This window comes from Rhamphochromis sp. 'chilingali' (genome assembly GCF_963969265.1).
Source record: "Rhamphochromis sp. 'chilingali' genome assembly, chromosome: 5".
NCBI lineage: Eukaryota > Metazoa > Chordata > Actinopteri > Cichliformes > Cichlidae > Rhamphochromis > Rhamphochromis sp. 'chilingali'.
In genome coordinates, this window is record NC_137932.1 from 3,444,543 (window position 1) to 3,470,991 (window position 26,449).

The 26,449-nt window shown below is 41.6% G+C and overlaps 1 protein-coding gene across 1 annotated transcript; it reads right to left on the reverse strand.

The window, feature by feature from the left end:
• Window positions 1–1,673: 1,673 nt before the first annotated feature.
• On the reverse strand, window positions 1,674–14,935 carry LOC308397230 (hormonally up-regulated neu tumor-associated kinase). The gene is made up of 11 exons (XM_080883031.1): window positions 14,341–14,935; window positions 12,445–12,567; window positions 12,074–12,243; window positions 8,922–8,977; window positions 8,669–8,807; window positions 8,378–8,505; window positions 5,441–5,576; window positions 4,698–4,875; window positions 4,497–4,580; window positions 2,965–3,241; window positions 1,674–2,875 (listed from the first exon to the last, which is right to left on the reverse strand). Exons 1-11 carry the CDS (start codon window positions 14,596–14,598, stop codon window positions 2,112–2,114), a joined length of 2,313 nt encoding a protein of 770 aa, XP_080739157.1. The 5' UTR covers window positions 14,599–14,935; the 3' UTR covers window positions 1,674–2,111.
• Window positions 14,936–26,449: the final 11,514 nt, after the last annotated feature.

Sequence of the window (26,449 nt, forward strand, 5' to 3'; positions counted from 1 at the left end):
CTGCAGGTTTTATCACTCTCCAACCAAAACTGATTGAACCAGCAGCCAAAGACGATCCAAACTGCGCTTCAGATTTCGCTTCACATAAACATCGTCACGAAGTCCCTCTGACTTTTGGTGTTTTGCTTCCACCATGATAAAATCACACTTCCTGCACCCTTCAGTGTACTTCAAGAACAGTTTCCCATCTAAAAATCTGTTTTCTGCATTATTGCTTGCTTAAATTTAACTGACTTCCCTGAAGAAAGTCTCATGTCTGCTGTTCAATACTAAAGAAATTTTAACTTTTTAAAATGATGCAAAATTGAAAAATGCTTAGCTGTGTTTCTAATCAAACCTTTGTAACGTTGCTCTGCTTCACTTCAGCAGCATCAGGTAATGTTTATATGTTGGTTCATGGTTTTCTTCCGTTTTTGTTCTACTGCAGAATATTTTGAAGGTTATCTGCTATAAAAAGCCAGGCCGGGAAAATCTCCTTCATCTCCTTCACAGGCATCTGCTGTGATGCTCACACCTCTGATAAAGTCTCGCAAGTGTCAGCTTTCTTTTTATAGATATAAAAATATGGATATGTACTGATAAATGATCAGAATTATAATGCTTCTGACTGTCTGAGGCAAAATTTCTCTGATTCAAATTGAATCGACTCGTGGATCAAATCAGAACCTTGTGAATCAGAGTCTAATTGATTCTAGGAATCAGTGACGATACAGCCCTAATGATAGCTCTGTATATGAAGGTGCATTCAGAACAACAACTTTGTGTCATGTAAGAGCTTAAATTTTATGATTTTAAAGCACAGTAACCTTTAGCATCTGTCAGCCCGATACTAGTCAGGGCGTAAATCATATGGGTGCTTAGTGCCTATAATTTTACCATAATACAGAAACTTTCTGTTTGTCTGTGAACTCCTACTATACAGGAGTTGAACAACCGAAAATGGCGCACAGGTGCACTTCCAAGTCTTCTCATCTTTGCGTCAGTAGGCCCCTGAAGGTTCTTATCTAGATCAGATATTATGATGTCATTATGTTGCAACATGATAATATCACAATACACTAAATTGTGTAGTCATTATGCACTTACAGCACCTTATAATAGCATTTAATTTCATGGCAATAACGTCTAATTTATGACCGCAAAACTTGCATGATGTGTTATGATGTTATAATGTTGCCTAAGAACCAACTAGCAATTTATTAAAATAATAGACATATACTTGCATATACAATGTATTACCCCTGTGCTTTTTTCTACTACCCTTGTCAAGCTTGACTATTTGATTGGCAAGATATTCGTCAATCAAATAGTCACAAACTGATATTTGTTTGTGCTCACAAACATTTTTTATTCCTCTCACCAAGTGAGACATTGGTCCAAAAAAAGCACGACCTGGGGCCGGATAATCGGAAGAAGATGGAGTAAGAAGAGTTAAAGATGAATCTGAGGGATAGATTATTTCCTAAATTAGATTTATAATATATTTCTTGTTATGATCATCATGTTTTCATATTATCACTTCTTTTAACCATGATAATGGTTTAGTGTACATCTGACACAGACCACAAAATAAATAAATAAAAATATTTGTATTCTTTGTGTGACTGTTTTTTTCTTTTCTTATGGCAACAATAACTTTGAAAAAGAAAGCACATAAAAACATTAACCAGTATCAAGGATTGCTTTTACTTTCACTGTCAGTACAAAAATCTATTTCATAAGAGTGAATACAAACAAAGCAAAAAAATCATCATTTTAAATTCTGCCTTTGACTTTGTGTCAGTGGAGATCAGCACGTCGAAATTCAAGAACAACATGCTTGATAGGTGCTCAGCCAAAGTCTTGTTGATGGACACTGGAGTTCTATGACTAGCTTATTGTTAAGAGTTGAAAGCTTTGGCACTGCAGCACTGACCCTGCTGGTGAGAAAAGGCATGAAGAGAACAGCAGAGTGAGAAAGTAATATCGTTAGGATTGTACTTTTCTGTAGCTGCCATTTAAATCTGTTCCAAATAACTGTTGCTCGCTATTATTTCTGTTGACACCAGTATTTACTGAATACTTCTTTAGTTACTGTCCCTGAAATACTATCAGATCCTGTCATCTTTGTGTCAGTAGTCCATGCTGTGTAGCTGACTCTTCCTGTCAGGTTTCCCCTGCAGGCCTGCAGAAAGCAGTGGAAGGTTCAGGTCTGCCACGCGACGCTGGAGAGACGAGCGCAACTGAATTGAGTTCCTCTTGGCTCCATTTATCCCTCCTGCTACTCTCTCTCCTCGTGCTGCAGACAGCTCTTTCCTCCTTCCCCTCTCCTGCCTGAGGTTCTTGAAGACCAGAGTATGTTGTCTTTGTGAGGGGAGAGCAGGAGGTTTAGACCCATTCACAAGGAGTCTCGGGGGCCCGGGTCGGGTCAGCCCTGCCCATGTCATCTTCCTTCCCCGCCCGTCTTTAAGCGCCACGTTGTTGAGGAGTGGGAGGGGGGAAGAGGGCGATGTCTGTGACGCCTCAACAGAACCCAAGTGGCCTCTGTCTGAGGAGTGTGTGGTGCGCGTGTCAGTGTCCAGGAGCGTCCTGGGAGACGTGCCGTTCTTCTCGGATGAATAAAACGTCTGCAGCTTCTCCAGTCGCTCATTGATGCTCAGGTGATTAGAATCTTCCTGGCGTCGGGTGCCTTTGAAGCAGTCTGACACGGGGTCTGCAGCACCATCTGACTGAGTAGTCCTGAGCAGGTGCGTATTTCGGACTGGTCTTGACGTGCTAGTATCTCTGATTGGCTCTGCAGGTAAGGGAACTTGGCAAGGGGCGGAGTCACAGAGTTGAGATGTGGAGTTTTTAGGAGGAGAAAGGTGGACGAGTTCCCTGTCTCCAAAAACAGTTACTAAAATACAACGAGATAAAAGTATAGTATAGTTGACATTGTATTATACTGTCACTGCATGCAGCATTTGTATTTAATGCCCTCCTCACCTTCTGCAAACAGTGTCTCTCTGGCATCTAAGGTCTCCTCATCAGTAGCCCTCTCCTCTGCAGACAGAGGTGCAGGGGAAGGAGAGGGGAGATGAGGGGGTAAGGACGGAGAGGCAGAGTGAGGAAGCTGGGGTAGAGAAGGAGAAGGTGACCGATTCTCGTCACCCTCTCTGTGCAGGTTCTCAGTCCTCTTTCTGCTGCTCTTAAATTCACTTGCCTGTTGGTTCCTCAGAGGCTTGCTCAGCTGCTTCAAGCTTTTTTCATTGGTTGGTTCATTCTGAAGGTTGATCAGTGATTGGTTGTCAGGATGATGAAAGAGGAATATAAAACCAACAATACATGTATGATACTGAAACACACTACCTGACACTAGTTTGTACCACAATGTTGCCTTAAAAACTAAAAAAAATTAAAGCCAATGCAAAAAGCATTGCATTATTTAGGACATGGCTACTTTGATTGACAGGTGGTTGCTGCCTCTATCTTTCTGCCCGGTTTCAACTCTGCAGTTTTTGATTTTGATTGTACGCGTGTGTGGTTTCTGGAGTTTTTAGTGCAATTATGTAACAGATATATAATTCGACTTGATGTGTTCATGTAGAGCCAATCGTTGAAGAAGTCTGTACAAAAGAGATGGTGAGAGAAAGGCTGCATTTTGTGTTTTAAGCAGCAATAATTAGCAGCTGTTTGTGTCTGTGGGGTTTACAGAAGCAGCTTGTTAAATAAGCTTGTTGGTGTTAGCAGATATGTTAGCATGTGATCCTCTAATGATAATCACTTTAAGCATATTTGCACTGCACAAGACACTAAATAATGTGGATTGCACAACACTGGTCATTATATTCTTCATTTCCAGTTAATACTTGTACAGCTGCTGTTATTGTGTATATATATATTTATATTTCTTCATACATTCTTATATATTTCTATACTGTGTATTGTGTATTTTGTTGTACAGTTATTTTATTTTCAACTTTAATTCATATATTTGATCTTATTCTTTCCCAGTTAAATTTACCCTTCATTCTAATTTGTGTTGTGCAGTTATTTCATTTTTAACTTTAATTTTTATATTTTATTTTATTCCTTCCTAGTTAAATTTACCCTTTTTAATTTTCATATTTATTTCCTATCTTATTGATAGCCTTTCTTTTTTTCTTTAGGCCACGAGCAGTTGTGTAAGCATTTCACTGCATATCGTACTGTGTATGACTGTGTATGTGACAAATAAAATTTGTATTTGAATTAGAATTTTGAATTTTAATTCTAGACTTTAGTACGGGTCCAAAAACCAGCTGGTAATGTCCGTGTTATATACAGTCTATGTGAATCAAATGAATGAGATGCATGGTCAGTTTTTCTGTGTGGGCTGTTTTTGACTTATATGTTCCTTTATTATGTACTGTAAGCACACATGAGTGGCCCAAATTCAGTTTATACTTAAAATGGATCAAAACTTTATCTGACTGTTGATTGAACCAATATGTCAGGGAGAGTAATAATAGTAGTGAGATGGGCGACCTCAGCATTACCTGTTGTGGAGTCTGGGATTCACTGTTATTCCTCTCTTTCCATGTATTCTTGCTGGGAAGACTCCAGTCGTTATTCTCTAGCTTCTGACAAATTAATCATTGTTGATGCCAAACCATGAATATATCACTCGTACTGATGGTTTTTTGTGTTTCATGTTTTCAGGCCTTTGTGTGTATATCTGTGTGTTATAACGGGAATACCTTGCTGGCTTTGGCTCCTCTCTGACTCCTGTTGAGTCGGCTGAGCAGCAGGTGATAGGAGGCCGTGAGGGCCGAGGGTCGGTTGGTTGTGACCACGTGTATGATTTCAGAGAGGGAATATCCCAGTGTCTCTGTCATGTATTCTAGCACGGTCGAGTTGAGATCCTCTGAAGACAACCTGGAAAACAAGAGAAAGCTTTGGAAAAGGCTCACAAATGAGAAATAGAAGGAAGAAGAAGAAGTGGCTCTAACAGGCCTGTGTGGCAAAGAAAGACTTGGAGCTGAAGGATTTTTGGAGCAGGGCTGCAACGGCTCTCGCTCACAGACTGTGGCATCATTCCTGCGGATTTCGGAAAACGCATTATTTCCAGCAGGAGCCATACATGATTGCATTTCCATTCTGCGTAAAGTGATAAAAGCTTTTTAGTTGTGCTATAATACACAAAGCTGTTACACTGCAGACCACAAAAATGTTCATTTTGTTCTCAGACACGCAGTGATTTCCCTCTTGGTTCTTTTACCCACACTGTAATGTTTGCTGCAGAACTTTCCCTGAGGAGAGGCTTTGTGTCCTCCTTTTCTCTCATGGAACAGATGCACATTCTTATGTTACAGTATAATAACGGTATAAATCATTTCAATCGTTACAAGAAGGGTTCCACTTTTTGCAAACACATTACCATTGTCTTTTGTGTATATTGATGAATTGGATGTGCACCACATGCGTTAAGGTGTGTTTGTACCTGTTTTTATGAGAGAGAGTGTGCAGAGCTTTTTTGGAATAGCCCTCATTTATCCATCTCTCCTCCATGGCAGCTCTAACGCTGGGTCTCTTTGCTGGGTCGGGCTCCAGGAGAGACAACACAAATGACACAGCACCTGCAAAGATGAATCTTTTTAAAACAGGCGATTTCTATATTTGGTTGAGTTTTTTATTGCCCATTTTCAGAAAGCCGAAGAAATTTACAAGCATTTTCTAACTTCCCATTAATGCATCAGACAGACAGATAGAGAGATAGATAGATTTGTCCAGTATAGCCACTCTCCTTACTCTGAAAATGTCCAGTAGATCAATAGTGGATCAATGAACTGAACTAAAAGAGCTGTTAAAGGAAGGTCATGGGTAGATTCTCATGAAGGAGGTGATAACTGTTAAAATGTCCTTTTTTCTGCTTTGTGGTCAAGAGAAAAGAGCAGCATTAGACATAGAAATGAGAGGACCTGTGTAGCCAGTGTGCATCAGCTGGTCGTTAATCACAGGCAGGATTGTGGTTACTGTTTGATAAACATCTCATCACAGATGAGCCCAGGGCCGAGAACCATCTTTTCCACTGCTGTTGCAACCTTATAAGTGATACATACTTAGAGTACTGACGACTTAATTTGCTCGCTCTTTGTGACTTGTGAAACTGTATCAGACAGCGAGGAGAGAGGCAGGGTTTCCCTTCAGGAGAACCAATTCAGCCTGTCAGCCTGTGACAGAGAGCTGTTCTGTGGCAGCCAAGCATGGATGATAGTTTGAGTCCAGATGGGGATTCCAGATACGTTTCACAGTGTAAAAGAGCAGATGGGTTCAAGCGGGATGGCTGCCACATTCAACGACACATCAGCCAAGACTGCTCTGTTCACTTTACTGCTATCAGTTCGCTTTTGGTTCAGAGCCAGACGCCTGTCTCAGCCAGGGACAACTCAATTTGTTTGTAACAGATCAAAGGAAGACACACGATTGATGAATTTTAATCAGTGAACCTGTGGAATCGTCATTCCTCCAGACAACAAACACATAAACTGGCAAACTGGTACAGATGAAAGAAAAAAATATACTTAAGATGAAAGTAGAGAAGCCTAGAAAGAAAATCCTAGAAAGCAAAGATATATAATTTAAAGGATATCACAGAAACAAGCCAGACAAGCACGTAAGCTAAGAAACGGGCCAGTCTTCACCAAATCATGAAGTTCATGAATTACCATGGCTGAAGAGAAAAAGAATCGGTTTCATGCATAATTTAAAAACTCTAGAAGCACACAGCCCCATTAGGAGGCAGAATAAAGTCTAAAAGTTAATGTGAATGTCTCAGACGCCCGGCCATGGCAGCGGTACAGCCACTAATCTGATCTCGTCACAGTTTCAGAGCCTCGGAGCTGTGCTGGTTTTCCCCACAGTAACAGGAGCTATGTTTGTTTGCGGTGACATGGCGCCATGACTGAGCGTAATGATGGGACTATGTGTAAGAGAGAGACCAAAATAAAGTAGAGAGAAACAGGACACTGAGGCTGCTGTGGACTTGGCAGAAGACAAGTGGTAGAGGTAAGCAGTTTGTAAAACGTTTCTTTCCTCCGATTTATTATGCTACGACACGTCTAAAGGCAAAAACACGACTTCCATAAAGGTTTAATAAGTATCATCATGTAGACTTGTTTTTATATTGGTTTCAGAATGAATAAACACTTTCAGCTACATCAGCTCATAATATAATCTGGCATTTCTTTGGTATGTCTAAGTCTACTCACTTATTCTCATTCGCTTCATTCTCCAAGACTCAACTTCAGAACTACACTTAACCCAGTGGCTTTTTAATAGTATAAGCCCAATAATCATGGCAGAGGTTCACCAATCTGCAAAAAACTGTGTCTGCAAATTGGGAAACAGTTTCAAAACAATTTCACTAGAAACTGAAGATTTTGAATTCCTCATCATTCGCAGTAAATGTCATCATCAAAAGATTCAGCAAATCTGGAGGAATCTCTGTGTGCAAGGGACAAGTCTGAAAATTAGTCCTGGATGGCTGTGATCTTTGGGCTTCTCAGGTGGCGCTGCATTAAAGATGGGCACAATTCTATCTTGGACATCAATGCACGGGCTCATCAACGCTTCCGGAAATCAAGTGTGTTAACACAGTTCACCATGTCATCCACAAATGCAGGTAAAATCTCTATCATGCAAAGATTTAGAATGGACAAAGACAAAGTGGAAACCTGTTGAAATTTGAAATAATTTTTTGGAAATCATGGACAGCGCACACCTTAGCGCAATGAGTAAAGGAGTCATCTAGCTTGTAATCAGCACTCAGTTGAAATCCTGGATCTCTGATAATATGGATGTCAATCAATGCCTGTGGGATGAAGCGCCTTGAGGCGACTTTTGTTGTGATTTGGCGCTATATAAATAAAATTGAATTGAATTGGGCATGATCAATGCTGAAAGATGTATACGCAGGTTTAAGAGCATCCAGATGACATCGTTTTCACGAAAAAAAAACCTTGCATATTTCAGCCAGACAACACTAAACTACATACTGCATCTATGCCAACAACATGGCTTCGTAGTAAGAGCCCGGGCGCTGAACTGACCTGTCTGCAATCCAGGTGAAAATATTTAGCACATTATGAAATCTAAAATATGGCAAAGAAGACCCAGGACTGCTCAGAGCCTACAATCCTATTTCAGTCATGAATGAGGCAACGTTCTTCTCCTGAAAGTTCAACAGCAGCTCTCCTCAGTTCCCAGACATTTATGTAGTTAAAAGACGAGGGGGTGCTAACCAGCGGTAAACATAACCCCGTCCCATTTTTTTTGTCCTACTGTGAATAAAGTTTTGGTTTATGAGATTTTCAAATGATTGCATTCTGTTTAAATACGGTAATGATAGAAGCTTTGTTTCTGTCACTCTGATAGGTACCTTTGCTGATGTCACCGGGGATGCTGCTGATCTCCCCGTTGACCATCTTCTGGTGCAGCTGTTTGATGTTGAACGGCTCAACAGTGAAGGGCAGAGTTCCTGTCAGCATTGCAAACATGCTCACGCCTCTGTAGATACACACAACGGGAAAATGTGAGGAGGCGGTCGACACATTTACATGAAAAATACTGAGAAAATCATTACATAATCGGTTACAACACTATAGAAAAATGTGTTCAATATCCAAGCAGAGAGTTTCTCTGATAGACACACTGAGACTTTCTCACTTACACAGACCACACATCCACTTTGGGTCCATACTTCCTGTGAGCGAGGAGCTCCGGGGCGGCGTAGGCTGGACTTCCGCACTGGGTGCTGAGGAGCTCCAGAGATAAAGAGTCAGTCTTCAGGGTGTTACTCAGGCCAAAGTCTGTGGGAGAAATCATCATCTTACAGCAAAGTTCTTTTCAGAAATTTTAGATAGCTAAAACAGTTTAGCGTAAATAATTGAAATCAGTATGTTAGTGACGAAACTACAACATACCCACAATCTTTATATTGTTGTGTTCATCCAGAAGGAAGTTTTCGATCTTTAAATCTCTGAAAATAGGGGAGAAGGAAAATAAGAGACAAATCGGTTAGGTCTCAAAGGAAGAATGTGGTTCATAGTAGCATTTTTATAAGGCTCTGTCCTTAATCCTACAGGAATTTCTAGTTATTTTTCTCCACACAGTGCTGATGAGTGTTCTGGGGCAATTTACTTGACAGACATCATGGTGGTTGCTCAGAACTCCAACACTAAGCTTTTTCTGTGTATTTATAGATGACCAGATGAGATGGGATCAGACTGGACCCACAGAAGCAAAAGGAATAACCCAAACGCTAAATTTGGGTTTGGGTAGAGCTCAAGCTTTTGGAAAAAATCCTCAAAAAGAGAGTTTTTGTCAGAATAATCTCCTCTGGTGATTATGTTTTAGAAAAGAAGCTAATCACCCAAACTTAAAAGCCTGCACTCGATTTTCAAATCAATTCACGTCACCTTTTTCTGACTTATCTCTTATTCTTTACCAAAATACCATATCTCTGTTCACCTGAAAAAGTTGCTTCATTCCCCTGAAAGTACCCCAGCCTCACCACCAACCACACTGAATGCACTAAAACTACCAAGCTAAATGAAAATCTGCGGTCAGGAGCGAGAGAGCCCCTATAAACTACAGCCTGGGAATCCGCCATGCTCCTTTCATCTGCCTTCATCTAACCAAAAATCCAGAAAACCCTGCTCACACAACCCGAGACAAGTTCAAAGAGAGGCAGAGGAAGAAAGAGAGAAAAAAGAGCAAGAGAGAGCGAGAGCAGACATTGTCATAAAGGAGAAAATGTATGCGGTGAACCTATTGAACGTGGGTGGCAGGAGGTGCGTTTAAGTGCAAAATTTCCATTTATTTCCAGTTTAATCATCTCTGTGTGGCATTGTGGTGCAGTGTGTGTGCGCGCGCGCGCGTGAGCGAGTGCGTGCGTGTAGGTGAGCGCGTGGGTGTGTGTGACAGAAAGAGGTGCCATTGAAGGGTTGAGAGCGACGTCGTTGAGGGACTTCATTAGAGAGGAAGTCCATGATGTTGTGATGATGTGTGAATCATGGCGCCGGCGCAGGATGATGAGGTCATTGCCTGGTAATCACATTCCCACCTTCAGAGGAGCCAAGGTCTTAAACCAAAGCGCAGAGCTGTGCATAATGTGTGCGGCTGTTTTGCAAGTGTGTGTGTGAGAGACTATTGAGTCTCTAACACCTACACGTACTTAAATACCACTAAAATAAAACTCTCATCTCCCACACCGCGCTGTGCCCAGCACTTCCTCCTCTGTAGGCTGTTAATGTCCTGCAAACTTCTTTCTGCGTGTATATGCATGCTTTTTCAAGATGTGTGTATGAATCATAAAGCTTTGAACCATATAAACAACTTTTTGTTTTGATCCGTTTTTTAATTCTCTCTCTTTTTTTCCACCTTTTTAAAAATAAATATCTTTGACCAATCGGCTCAACAAGAATATTTTCTTAGTAATTTTCGATTGGTAGGATTTTCTACTCGCCTATCAAACATGCTTTAGGAGATCACATGTCAAAGGCCATATGAGATTCAAATTTGGCACTAAATTCTAAATGTACTCAAAAGTGATCAGGTTTGGGGGTCACTGTGGCCTCACAGCTGGTTGCCCAAAAGCTTTCTTTTCTTTTCTTTCTATGATTCTGAGCTTTAGTTGGAGTCGGGCACAAAACCAGGTATGAGTTAAAATGTTAAAGTGGACTTACTACAGTAATTTCCGCCCCCTTTATTTTATTGGCGGGCTCTACTAGAGCAGCTTTGCATGATTCACAGTTTAAAATAATCCATATTTATTCTATAATGGGTCTTTATACAGCCCCATCAGTTCACTGTCCACCTGACACAGGCCATTTTATCTCCTTTAAAACCAACTTTCCTCTGACTGGCTCTCCCTCATCAACAAATATTTAACACCACTTGCAGGCAGCTGCCATCCTTAAAGTGGCTTCAGTGTGACAAGACACTGATTAAACGGTCATAAGATAGCATCAGTCTGCTATCAGGTGACTGAGTGATTACATCCAATCTGTGATAAATCTGTGAACATTGCAAACCTGTTGCCATCTACACAGAAATTCAAATTCCAGCCAGAAACTCAGTAATCTGAAAGGGAAGTTCAGAATTTCCTCCACAAGTAGATACACAGTTGCTGCAGGACTGTGATTTAAATGCTAAATGAGGTACATGTACAGCAACCTTGCTTTTATTGGGAGTAGAGCACAGAGTAGAATACAGCTGGCAACCAGATGATCTGAGTTCCCTAATGTAAAGAGCAGACAGGCAAGTTATTGGGAACATATTGGGAATTGTCTGCATTAATAAATTAGGCAACAGTTATTTGCAAACCTGTGCCAACCTATCTGAGAGTGACTGCAGTCACTCCAAGTTAGACAATTCTTTAGAGACAGGTTGCCTCCCAGCAGGTGACCTGTGCAGTCGCTGTGCGATCAACACTGGTTGCAACCAGTTTGTTGTTGCAACTGCTTGTAACTGGTTGTAGAATGTGAAAACATTTTGTGCAATCATTTTCCTAATCACAGGGAGGTTCCTGTTCCATGTTTTGCATATATATTTATATAGCAGGTGACCTGGACCTACTGTGTTCACAGTCAGAGAGATAGAAGGAGATTTTTCATTATTTGATCACCAGCTAAGCTGTTGATTGTTCATCATCATCATCATTTTCATTAGTATCATCATCATTACATCATCGGTTGCATTTTAGTATAAAGAGATACCATTTGCAGCATGTTTAGAAGCTCTAAATAACATCTGTTGTATTGCTTTGACATCAGTTTTACTCGATGAGAGACTTAAAGCCGATTGTAGTAATATAACAATTTGACAACTGTTCAAAAAGCATTTGATCTTTTCTCTATGCAAATGAGTGAACTGTGAACGATGCAATGGAGTAAATCCACCTATTTACTATGAAGACTAGATAAAGACATGGAGCAGAGTCAGAAGCCTTCTAAAATTGTAGATGAGATCTGCCTCGAAGGCATACATGCTCCTCCCGTGTGTGTGTGTGTGTGTGTGCGTGCGTGCGTGCGTGCGTGCGTGCGTGCGTGCGTGCGTGCGTGCGTGTAGCGACCTGTGCACGATGCCGTGTTTGTGCAGGTGTTCCACAGCAGAGAGGATCTGTCGGGTGTAGCGCCGCACCTCCCGCTCCTCCAGCCTCTTCCTCTCACAGATCCTGTCCATCAGGTCTCCTCCAGCACAGAGCTCCATAACCATGTAGTAACTGTTCTCAGTCTCCAGAGTCTGACGCACAGGATTATTCATATGTGGTTCACAGCAGATATAAAATAACCTTTCAATTACTGTCTGCAATCAACATCTACCACTGAGATAGAAATATGTCTCTGGATTCATGTATGTGTATTTCTGATGATGTTAATGGTTGATGGGTGAATATGTACTTGTTGTTGTTGTTGTTGTGATTTTTTATTTTCATGTCTTTACCTCCAGCAGAACTACAATATGAGGGTGTCGCACCATCTGATGAATGCGAGGCTCCCTCTTCATGTTCTTCTGTACATAGGAGTCCTGTCGTGCTTTTTTTTTGTCTATCACCTTAATGGCTACCTGAGAACAAACATGCACACATGCACATTCTTTTGTTTTGTTGTTTTTGCCAGAAATCAACAGAAATTTACACAAAGACACTTTGCTTTATATAGAAAATAGATTAAAATGTTCACAGGTGACTGTAAGAAAACCTGATATTTATTATGACCAACATGTAACACACTTAGGTTGAAATTTCAGAGGCTTATTTTAAGGAAGTAGGGTGCGTAGGTCTGTCACTTTTTGTGTCTGCATTTTCTCCACTCATCCAGAGGTTTGAGCCAACGGCCTATAGTCATGAACCCTTCAAAAGCTCAGGATACGGACTGCTCTGAACGCTCGAGTTTAGATTTTTGCCACTTAGTATGATGCCAGAGAGAGAATATCCTTAATATGGTGATCTCAGGAACTGGCTGTGAGCACTGCAGCTCCACCCACCTGCTGTTCAGTATAAGAAGCAGCCAAACAGAAAAGAATTGGCCTAAAGGGAGAATGAAGGGAAAGCTACACGTAGACTCATTGTAAGATTAATAAGGATTATTGTAAACTGTGACTCATATAAAACTACTTTAATAGGGTGAAACAACAACACTAAGTTGGAAATGAGAAAAAATATTTAAATATTTGGTAACAACAGCATTTGTGCTCGGTACAACTATTTTTCCTCAGAATAACGATCGTGGCAAACAAGCACATTTAAAATGGACTAAAACTGAATATCAAAATTAAAATGAAATAAAATAATACCCTCCTCCCCCAAAAATAAAAAACACAACTAAGTGAAACAATATCCTGCACTCTTTCTTTTTATAAAAAAGAAAAACTTTTGAAAGTGAACTAAAAAGAAAATTTGAAAACGAAACAACCAAAATAGTCTGCAAAGACAAACAAAGTAAATGTTTTATTTATTAAAAAATGATGCATCTTGGCATCTTGGACACGTAGCACCGTTGGTTTAAATAGCAGTTAAGATCAAAAGGGCTCATTTTATTACCAAATCTGTGTCTTACTGCATGCGTGAGTTTCTGTGTCATAAACATGTAACATTTCTGGCTTAGGTCAACAAAACATTTCCAGAGAAATCCAAAGGCCCCCAGCAGTGGATGCTTGCAGGTTTACAGTTTTCACCTTAACACAGTATCTACCTGCAGAGGGTAAACTGGGTTAAGAGGAACAACAACCCCCCAGATGAGTTTGGCCATCGCTAAGGCAACCAGGTCAGGTACATTGCCAGGGTCAGCGACTCGGTGACCGGTGAAAGTTACACTTATGGATACACACAAACACATTAATGAAACACATGCACAGTCTCGCCTGCACAGTGAGTGCAGATGGATTGCCATATCACCAAAAATAGATGTGGAAGACACAGAGTACTTACAAAGATGCAAATTCATGTTTTTTGTTAATCTGAAAGAGCGCCGATTCTAACATCAGTCTGCACTTTTTAAAGGAACCAACGACAGACATATTGCACAGAAACAGATGCATTTCAGACCTCTTAAATCTGCTGAGCAAATGTTGTCTTGTAAAACCCCTCATAGTCATGAAATAAGCAGTTATGGATGAATCTGACTGAGTTCTGTGCACATAACAAGAATAATAACAGACTACTACGTTCTTTAAACCCAAGAGTGTATAATTATCAGTTACAAGGCACTAGTTGTAAGCATGTAATCATAATCTTGTATGTGTGTGATCTTTTTCTTTGCCAGTGTGCCACCCCACCAGTCAGTGACATGTCACTTCATGTCTGCTCTCTAATTGTCAAATTGGAGAGAAAGCACTGACCTTTTCCCCTGTGCTGATATGCAGCCCCTCCATCACTTTGGCAAATGAGCCCTTGTTGATCATTTTCCCCACCAGGTAGGATCCAACCCGTTTGGAGTGGGGGAAGCTGCGCAGCAGCTCTCTGGGGACCTTCAGGGAGGGCAGAGGCAGCCTCTGCCGGCCCAGCCCAGAGGCTTCCCACTGGGACACCCCGCGCTCCCCTACGCCCCCTCCCTCGGCAACCATGTCCAGAGCAGGCTTCACCGCAGCAGCTGGCATCCCGGACAAGGCCCGGGCCCCATGTGGCCTCCCCTTGCGCTCACAATCGAATCCAAAAACAGGACAGTCCTTACAGAACGGACATGCTAACACACAAATGCACACAAACAGACACACAATGCTGGAGTTTAACCACAGCAGGCAAAACTGAAGTAAAACTCAAATCCTTAATCAGCAAGAGGCGTCTTCAAATGCAGATTTCTGTTGTCCACTCTCGGGTGAGCATATCCTTTTGTTCCAACTGTCTGATGTACGACTCCTCTTTTCTTCTTTCTTTCTTTTGCCTTTTAACAAGTGCAAATGCCTCAAAGTGTCATTCAGCTGTTCACCCGGCTCCTCTCTTGTTCTCTCACTCTGCCTGTCCCTGCCCGATAGTGGATGATTAACCGTTGTGTTCTTAGGTCAGCTCCAGTGATGAGGAAGACATTCTACACCTAAATTACCCCCCCTCCTGCACCAAGGTACACACGGATACTCGCAGTTACACAGTGACCGTTTAAAATGATCTTAGTTAGCGTTCTTGATCGGCTCTTTTTCTACTTCAGTCCATTTCGGTTTCACTTCAGACACATAGAAAAATTTGTGTTAACTGTACAAAAAGGTCAGGGGATTGATTGTAAGTGTTTAAATTAGTAATAAGTGTTGGAAGCCTAAAGCTTCATTATTAGCTGAAAATTCAGCTGATGATCCAGAATTTGTTTTAATTTGTTTCCACAAGTTCTTTCATGGATTGTAAAGATCTGGAGAAACTGTTCTGATGCTAAAAGTTAAATGAGAAGACACTCTTTGTGTGTAAACATACTAAATACAAAGCTAGAGCCCGAATTTAGAAAGCCTTAGAAGTGCTACAAGGTAGATTAGCTAGAGCTATGCTAGCTTTCTCTCTTGGTCTCGCTCTTTAGGCTCCGGCTCTGCTAAGCTTATCAAAGCTATGTTAATATCAAATAATATAAGACATGAAAAATCAGTCATCTTATTAAGGCGACTGCCCCTCCCTGAGCCTGGTTCTGCTGGAGTTTTCTTCCGATTAAAAGGAAGTTTTTCCTTCCCACTGTCGTGTTTGCTCATAGGGGGTCAAATGATTGTTGGGGTTTTCTCTGTTTTCTCTGTATTGTTGTAGGGCTTACAATTATATCTTACAATATAAAGCACCTTGAGGCAACTGCTGTTGTGATTTGGTGCAATATAAATAAAACTGAATTGAATTGGATTGAATTAAAGCCAAGAATCAAACTAACCTAGTTCCCCAAAATATCCAGCAACATGTGTCAACATACTTGTCACATACAGTAGTTGATACATTAGTGAATTCAATTCAGTTCAATTTTATTTATACAGCACCAAGTCACAACAGCAGTCACCTGAAGGAGCTGTATGTTGTAAGGTAGAACCTACAATAAGACATACAGAGAAAAACCTAACAATCATCTGACCCCCTATGAGCAAGCACTTTGGCAACAGTGGGAAGGGAAAGCTCCTTTTTAACAGGAAGAAACCTCCGACAGAACCAGGCTCAGGGAGGGGCGGGGCCATCTGCTGCGACAGGTTGGGGTGAGAGAAGGAAGACAGGATAAAGACATGCTGTGGAAGAGAGACAGAGGTTAATAACAAGTATGATTCAATGCAGAGAGGTCTGTTAATACATAGTGAGTGAGAAAGGTGACTGAAAAAGAAATACTCAATGCATCATGGGAATCCCCCAATTCATTTTGGCTAATTAGAGAGAGCAAGTTAACAATGCGAAAACATCCCCTGTCAATCATAACTGTTAATATCAGTACTGACTTCTTACAGGAAATCTGTGCTAAAGCTACACTGTAGACATGCTCTATCTGCAAACCTCTCTGACACCCTGCGCCATAACCCGACGTGCACCCACCTGGAAATGCAACCACTCATCACTGAAAGCATAGCCAGCAACTGCTGTGATTGGCCTGTTTTTGAATTTATCAGTGAGAAATAACAATCATTGCCTCAATGTAAGGACTCACAGATACAGTTGGAGGGGTCTGCTGAAGTCAAATCAGAATGCATGTGAGGGAATGTAAAACGTGACAAAACGTGAGAAACGAGAGAAACAAAGTGAGCACAACAAAGAGTCGGGGGGAATACCAGAGTTTTATTTGTTTCTATTGTGCACATAAAACACTGGGACACGACCACAGGGTAATTAACACATAACACACCACACAAAAGTATGAATGCTGGTAACGTCATCGGCCACTTAGGTAGGTTACCTCGAGAAAGGATTCCCTACAAAAGCGTTATTTAGATGTTCGAGGTCTTTTGTTTGGCACAGAGAGGTGAGAGGTCAACAACAAATCCCCCCCCCCCCCCCCCCCCCGCCCCCTCTCCTCCAGTCTTTCGCCAAATGGCTTGCTTGAAATCTCTAAATCAAAGAAGATATTTACAGGCCAAATCCCACGAATTGAATCAAAGCCTGTGTAAGAAACCAAATCATAAATGAGAACAATGATTTCCAGTGAAAACAGCAGTTAGAAGGGCTTCAAGTCTTGTACTGACTCAGTGATACAATACTTGCTAAAGAAAAAGGTCATCATTAAAGTGTGTGTCTGCTTTTCTGCTACTCTGTGCATTAAGGCGCACGTCTGTTTGCACGTAGGGGTCAGATTGCACTGTATTGGCACTGGATACTTCCTCACTCAGCTGATGAAAACAGGGATATAGCCTTAGATCGGCCATGTAACCCAATACACTTGCGCGCACACACACACACACACACAACCTTACGCAACCTTTAATTGAGCGCCTGCAGTAACCAAGTGAAGCCTCTATGGTTACTTTGCCTTAAAAGTGGTTACACTGTATAATTTGATTTGGCATTTTGACCAAACGACATGACAGCCTGTCGTTAAACTCGCTGTGATCACAATCAGCACACCTCGTCTCCCATTAGGTTACCATGCCAACATTTTTTTAAAAAGAGCCAACTGGGGGCGCATAGTTATTACACTGGAATGAAGGTTTTGTTTTTTTCTAGAATATTTTGAAAACAAGACAAAAATATGAAATCAAAGCCCATCAGTGCATAAATATGTCTGTGCATACTTACACGCCAGGAGCACTACACTTCATAAACGGGTCTTTAGGCCCTGGCATGTGTGCGGGACGAGGTGTTAACACACCCTCCCTAACGCTGGGAAAGGGTGTCAAGCTGGATATGGCTCTGTGCTGGATGAACACAGGGAAAGAAAGAGAAGGGAAGAAAGTGTGGCAACGGGAGGAAGCTGCATACATCCCTGAGAAAGTGAAGGACGACGGACCGGAAATGAGTGAAAACCGACAACTAGACACAGAGACGGGATGAGTGAGAAGGAGAGAAACCAAGCTTCACAACTGCAAAACAAATGTGAATTAATAAGCCCTCGAGAGACTTTTTATATAACCTCAGCCCCTGCCATGCCTAAATGTTTTGCAGAGGCTTTTCTGTGTGTATAAGTGTGTGTGTGTGTTAATGTGTGTGTTTCCATGGTTCAGAAAAGGTCATTCTCACTGCCAGCGAGTACAGTCTATTTGTGTGTGTGCATTTTATGAGATCGCACATATTTGCCAGTTTTCTAGAAGTACCGCGATGCGTGTATGTTTTTAAAATGATGCATCGACACACGTGCATGCATGTAAACTTCGTTTACATGCACGGCAGTATAATTAGGTGTATAACATAGTCCAGTGTGTGTGTGTGCAGCGTTGGTGCACAGGAATGCTGGCTTGCCTGTAGGACTTGGCGAGCTTCTCGGCGGTCACATTAAATGAGAAGAGAAACCCCCTTCTGCTTCCTGCCTGTAATAAATGGATCCCCAGCAACCATTAAGGCATATTTTAACACCAAATAACTCCCCCAAACCACACTAGAACAGACACGACCCCCACCCTCTCACCATCTCCTCACTCCTCACTCTGTTTCCTATTCTTTCACTTCTACTACCGCTGCCACTTCTGTACAAAAAAAGGCGCTTGTTGTAAAAATAAGCTCCTGCGTGATGAACTTCACAGTCACACAGTTTGAGTGTTTCATGAAAGTCGCGACGGTGGCCGTTCTTGCACTGACTGCCCCTTGTTTAAATGTTTTAATTCGACCGTTTTGAGCCTAAACAAGAAGATGAAATCCACATATTATCTCTGAAAGTTTAAGTCTGTATTGCACAATACAAAAATTTGCATGCAAAAAACAGTGAATGTAACAAAATGTGGAGGAAAACGGCGGAAAGCAACACATCTAAATTGTGAGAGAAGAATACAAGAAACATGTGATGCTAATGCATTTATGTAATTACAGAGTATGTTGAAAGGACGACTGCAAAGTGTGTAAATGATTAAAGTAAAAACAAATCACATGGATTCTGCAAATGATTGAACTAGAACTGTAGATTTGTGCAGTTCAGAATATGCCCGTGAAAAAACAAACTCATGATTTATTATTTTAACACTACATAAATTAATCCACTTCAAGGTGTTTTACTGCATGCGTCCAAACATGCAGTAAAATATAAAACACGACAGCTCTCACGTGTAACTATAGACTTTGCGGCTTCTAGACTGTTTGTGATATTTAATGATTTAATGTTATGAGTCACAAGTTAACCCCCTTGAGATTTGTTGACTGGTCTTATGAAGCCGTAAGGACTGAAATATAGAATTTGGTCTCACATAGTTATCCGCTGTCCTATGCAGGAAGAAGCACTGAGCTACAGATTGCTGCAGAGATTGCAAACTGAGTTTTTGCTTGTTCATGTGACTCTCAGATTGCATATACAGTGGGGCAAAAAAGTATTTAGTCAGCTACCGATTGTGCAAGTTCCCCCACTTAAAATGATGACAGAGGTCAGTAATTTGCACCAGAGGTACACTTCAACTGTGAGAGACAGAATGTTAAAAAAAATATCCTTGAATCCACATGGTAGGATTTGTAAAGAATTTATTCGTAAATCAGGGTGGAAAATAAGTATTCGGTCAATAACAAAAATACAACTCAATACTTTGTAACATAACCTTTGTTGGCAATAACAGAGGTCAAACGTTTACTATAGGTCTTTACCAGGTTTGCACACACAGTAGCTGGTATTTTGGCCCATTCCTCCATGCAGATCTTCTCGAGAGCAGTGATGTTTTGGGGCTGTCGCCGAGCAACACGGACTTTCAACTCCCGCCACAGATTTTCTATGGGGTTGAGGTCTGGAGACTGGCTAGGCCACTCCAGGACTTTCAAATGCTTCTTACGGAGCCACTCCTTTGTTGCCCGGGCGGTGTGTTTTGGATCATTGTCATGTTGGAAGACCCAGCCTCGTTTCATCTTCAAAGTTCTCACTGATGGAAGGAGGTTTTGGCTCAAAATCTCACGATACATGGCCCCATTCATTCTGTCCTTAACACGGATCAGTCGTCCTGTCCCCTTGGCAGAAAAACAGCCCCATAGCATGATGTTTCCACCCCCATGCTTCACAGTAGGTATGGTGTTCTTGGGATGCAACTCAGTATTCTTCTTCCTCCAAACACGACGAGTTGAGTTTATACCAAAAAGTTCTACTTTGGTTTCATCTGACCACATGACATTCTCCCAATCCTCTGCTGTATCATCCATGTGCTCTCTGGCAAACTTCAGACGGGCCTGGACATGCACTGGCTTCAGCAGCGGAACACGTCTGGCACTGCGGGATTTGATTCCCTGCCGTTGTAGTGTGTTACTGATGGTGACCTTTGTTACTTTGGTCCCAGCTCTCTGCAGGTCATTCACCAGGTCCCCCCGTGTGGTTCTGGGATCTTTGCTCACCGTTCTCATGATCATTTTGACCCCACGCGATGAGATCTTGCGTGGAGCCCTAGATCGAGGGAGATTATCAGTGGTCTTGTATGTCTTCCATTTTCTGATGATTGCTCCCACAGTTGATTTTTTCACACCAAGCTGCTTGCCTATTGTAGATTCACTCTTCCCAGTCTGGTGCAGGTCTACAATACTTTTCCTGGTGTCCTTCGAAAGCTCTTTGGTCTTGGCCATGGCGGAGTTTGGAGTCTGACTGTTTGAGGCTGTGGACAGGTGTCTTTTGTACAGATGATGAGTTCAAACAGGTGCCATTCATACAGGTAACGAGTGGGGGACAGAAAAGCTTCTTACAGAAGACGTTACAGGTCTGTGAGAGCCAGAGATTTTCCTTGTTTGAGGTGACCAAATACTTATTTTCCACCCTAATTTACGAATAAATTCTTTACAAATCCTACCATGTGAATTCATGGATTTTTTTTTCACATTCTGTCTCTCACAGTTGAAGTGTACCTCTGGTGCAAATTACTGACCTCTGTCATCATTTTAAGTGGGGGAACTTGCACAATCGGTGGCTGACTAAATACTTTTTTGCCCCACTGTATAATAAAATAACATGACATTGCACAGTTAAGACATTCCAACAGGTCCTCTGTCTCACCTCTGTGAGTGTTGCCAGAGCTGCTGTCGATGTCTGCCCCCAAGTGGATGTAGGAAACTCGTGCAACAGCCCCACCTGCAAATCCATCCACGCAATTTCATTGCAGATAATAGAAGCAAGACTAGTGTTCCTCTTTTTCTCCAATCTGTCTGCTTTCTTTCTTTGTCTCTGTCTTTCGATAACAGACTTTTCCTCCTCCTGAGCCAGAAAATCCTGGGTCATTAGCTACATTTGTAGTGATGGAGTCTAAATGTGTCTAAGATTACGCTGAGAAAATGAACTGCTAGTGTCTGTTTCAATCTTTACAAGCTTTCACACTCACCACCTGCATACCCACAGCGGACTGAACAGTGTTTCACATGATGACACTCATCATGTGAGGAAGTACAGGAGGGTAGTCCTGCTTGTGAGGAGTAAACATCACTTACTCATACTGTTTAATGGCACGCAATGATCAGATTGCAAGGGAGTGATGAAATGTCAAAACCAGGAGACCAAGAAGGTCTTATTCATACACTTTCAATCCACTGCTGTTAAAGAAACAGCAAGTGACGATGTCACTGTCTAATCCTGAATTATCACTTCAGTTTGTCACTACGTAGGAGCGAGGAAACAGCCGGCTGTTAATCCCAGATGACTTCATCAGTGGAAGCAGCCTCCTTGACGTGTCATCATCAGTCAGTGCAGCGAAGCAGGCTTAGCGTGTCATCAGTCAGCGCCTGCATGCTGCTGTGGGTTAAACCTCACATGTTTTGCGGTCTTTGCCTCTGTGACGATGATTAGAAATGGTTTTGCACGGTTTCTAAACAGACAACGACGAGCCGGACTCTAAGACTTTAAGCCGTGTGTCTCCCACATCATACGTATTGTGACAGCAGACCAGAGACCAAACCATTGCTGCCCACAGAAACATTTCAATGAGATCAGGTTGCTTCAGCAGTGAATTCAACCAGAAATTGTAGTAAATTACGTCTCCGAACAGTGGGGGGAAACGTGTTTGGTGAGCACATACTGCGCCAAGAAAAACTGAAACAAAGAAAGGACGGATAAAACAAATAACTCCGGATTTAAGGCTGTCTTGGACTCTTAACTAAAGTCTACACAAAGACAGAGATGCTGAAGTATTTCAGTGTCAGGCAGTCTTGTCTGTGGTATCACAAATGAGTTGCAGTCTAAAAAAAAAAAAAAAAAAGACGTCACGAGTACCGCCCAACCTAAATCATTTTATCAAATTTCATTTTTTATCCCCAAACTGTTAAAATTAAAGACTTTAAATAATATAAGTCAGACTCGAAAATGTGTAAAATCTCTCTGAAAATGAAGACGCTACGCTGTGTTAAATTCTTGATGAAAAGTAGGCTTTTGTTTTTAGATTTTACTGACAGTAAAGTCCTTTTGTACACACACACAGACACACAAACACAATACATTTCCATAAAAAAATCCTTTCCCAGAGCCTCAGTATATCGCACTCTGTTAATCCCACACAATCCTGACCAAGCCTGAATGGGAGTTTGTGTCACGGGTGGTTTAAAGGTTTTCTACTGTCAACAAAACACCGACGGGAGACAGAGAGAGAAAGTGGGAGAGAGGGGGACAGCTCTAATAAAAATACATAAAGAAAAGGATGAAAAAGGAGCCCACCCCTTTGAGCTGAAAGGCTGAAAATGGTGCGTTGTAACAGCTAAAAGTACACTCCCACCCTTGCTAATATGGACCGTGTGTGTCAGTGCCTGAGCGCTTATGCCCAGATGTGTGTCCATGTGTGGCTGCGCGTGGATGTGTGTGTGTGTTTATGTGCAGATTCGTGCTTGTGTGCGCTGTAGCTGCCTGCTGTGCCACTCCTAAATTGAAACGTGAAAGAAATGTGTTGGAAGGTGATGACAAGAGTGAAGTGAACCAGTCGTTTCCTGAAGGCTCGGGCCAGATGTGCTGCACACAGAGCCTCAGAATTCTGCAGCACATTTCTGCTTAATAACCAGGATATTTAACCAGGGGAGGCGGGAAGACGGAGGGTGGCAGGGACCGCGGGGGTTTTTGCGCATGTGTGCTTACCTGCATGCATAAATATATGTGTGCACATTGTTTGTTTTTGCTTAGGAAATGAGTTTGTGTGGGTGGGTGTGCTTCTTAGGGGTGCATCACACACACACACATACACACAAAGTGTGGTTTATTGCTTTTATTGGAGTTTTTGAGGCTGCAGCACTGCAGAAAGTGAAGGAAGGAGAGAGAGGAGGAGCTAGATGGACTGATGGACACACCTCCAATCGCCACTCAGGACACACAGACACACACATACACACAAACACTGGGTCTATTCCATACTGTAGTCAGCTACTGACCACAATGCCCGCCACTTCCTCTGGGAGCAAGCCCTGGCGCCTAGAATAACAAAGAAAATATTCAGCTCCATACTGTCTGATGTCTTAATATTTCCAACCCTTCTGTTCTCATATACGCATGATTCATGGATTATAACTTAGAAATACAATCAGATCCTTTTCCAGTGATCCTTCTGCCAGTTCAATAAAGCTTTTTCAGAAGTAACTGCAGGAGGAAATAAAGCAGGCGTGTTGCAGATTTCCTAAGGCCAGTATACTATGTGTTTTAACTGGGGAGACAGTAAATACACAGTGGGACGTATTTATTGTGGGATAAAGCTGTACTGACCTGCATGGCTGTGCATAAATTATACAGCATTAGGGCCAGGAAGCTATTAGTGTAGCATAGCATTATGCTAAGCATTATACAGCTGGAGAGGTTGTTTAATATAAACAAACAGAAATGTATGAAGGAAATAAAAATACACTTTCAGAACATGTTATGGACTCTGTGGACAGCTGGGAGGGTGTTGGGTCTCCTCACCTTCGGGATGTCACACAACACAGTTAAACACTAGTGGTGTCAAACATAAGGCCCAGGGCCAGAATTGGTTCGTCAAAGACTTTAGAAAATGGAGAGGAGGACACAATTTTTAGCCTTTAAACTATATTTTTTATAAGTTTTACAGCTTCTCCTACTGATAAAGACCTCCTTCATAGCCATGCATGCTACACTAAAGTAAATAAGTAATAGATACACATGCCAATAACAGAAAGTTCCTGCTTTTCACTATCTGCTAAAGAATTTTATGATTTTTACAGTGGATTCACAGTAAAATAAAAATGTAATAATAAAATTATATTTTGTCAATAAATAATATAATTACATTTATAATTGGTGGACAGCCTGCACAATGAGCTGATGAGCTTTATTCCTTACACAATTTAAGCCCAAAGCAGAATTTCTTTATTTTGTGGAAAAACCTGAGATGCACTTTTTCTTATATTAAAATATCTCAAGGATTAAATGTGTAGTTAAACTTCTTTACACTGACAGAAAGAGTTGTTTCACTGGTCCAGCCTCCTTAAGATCAAGTGGGCTGTACAAGGCCCACATGGTAAAATGAGTTTGACATCCCTGCACTGGACGGAGAACCGAGTCTGTACTAGAGCCACCATATGAATGAAAGAATCATAGACGTATGATAGACTGATTCTTGTTTTTCTATGTTTAATGCCAACCTAGCTGTTTGCTGCAGTCTGCTTAAGCCAAACAGGATTTATAGGCTAAATGTTAAAAAGGAAAAAATCTCCATATAGCCATCCATCTATGCAACTGACTCCTGGACAGAGAGCCAAACCACACTGTACTTTGCAAAATGTAGAAATCTTCTGTTATGTCAAAAATGGCTACTGCTACATGAGTCCAAGTTAACACTGCAGAAAGTGATACTGGTGAAACTGGTTCACATCTGTGAGCTAACAACGAACCATGCAGGCCGTACTGTTGCTAACGACTAATTTTGACACCAGCTGACAGCCAACTAACCCCAAACAGAGCCAAATCTGGCAGCCATGCACAGGCCTCACATTTGGCCACACGTGGCAATGTGCATCGGTATTTTTAACAGGACGAACGAAACCGGGGTTACCCCGTGTCAGCAACTGTTGTCTTTAAATTTTCTAACCCACACTCCAGCGTGAATTGCTGCATTGTGCGCTCTGGAGAAGAGGTGCAGTTTGTTTGGGCAGGAGGAAGCAGCTATTTACACAAAAGGTGTTGCACCAGCACACGTTTAAGGGCTTTGGCTTGTGTGTGTGTCTAATGAGGGAGTGTTTAGCTGCGTAAGCCTGTGTATGTGAACATAATCACCCATGATATACAACATTATGGACGGTTCTTAATAGCTGCGTTTTAAGAACAACCATTAATGCAGCTTGTAAAATATTCCCAACACCAGGCCAAACACTCACTTCAGTTTCACCTCCCTCTCGCTCACACACACACACACACACACACACACACACACACACACACACACACACACACATACACACACACACACACACACACACACACACACACACACACACACACACACACACACACACCCTAGCTCTCTCTCTCCGCCTTGCTCTGCCCCTCTTGCTTTCCCTCACCTCATTTGTGGGAAAATTTATTTAACTCGTTAAAAACAATTCTCTGAATATTCCCAGCTGAGTGATCAAGCTTCCGTTTTTGTTCTTTTTTTTTCCATCCCTCAAACTTTTTTTTCACCCTCTGTTTTCTCTGGCTTTGTTTTTTTCCTCTCTTCTCTTAAACTAACCTGTATAATGTTGTCAGGACTGCTCGAGAATGAAGTGCTAAGTGTTGCTTTTTATGGGGAGGAAACAGACTGGAACAGCGGGTGCGTGCTTTCTGATGCCTACTAGATGCACACACACACACACACATACACACACATATACATATATATATGTATATGTACACAGTATATATATGTACTTTAAGATATACACATTTAACCCCTTCCCAACTGATTATGTAAAAGACCTGGTCACTGATAAGATTTTGATCCTTTAAGCTTTAAGCAGGTAGATCATTAGCGTTAGCATGTGCTGCATTTTTGTGTTTATGTGTGTTTGCAGGGTGAGTGGCTGACAGTGTCATTAAGGCACCTTTGGTGAAAATCTGTTCTCAATTGTTGTGGTGATTTCTGCTGTTTTAATTTGGACAGTAAAGGCGCTGCCAGGTCTACCCGCCATGATTCCGTGACCACTAAATATTAACTCCGTTCCCAGGCTCCCCGAACTGCTACATGTGCAAACTTTCTTTTATGCCCCGTGTCCATAAAAAAAGCCCAGCTCACAATTTCTTTTCCAAAATCACGGTGTGTCACGAGTGACGAGTCTTTGTTTAAAGGGTGTGAATAATGTGCCGAAAATTACTCTGTGTTTTTCGAAGCATCGTAAACTAAAGCTCGGTACCTTAGTCATTCTCTGTGTCTGTGCTATGGCTTTTAAAAGTGCAAGTACACTGTAACAAAGAAATTAAAAGGAAAGAAAAAAACACAATAGGGTCAAAAAAAA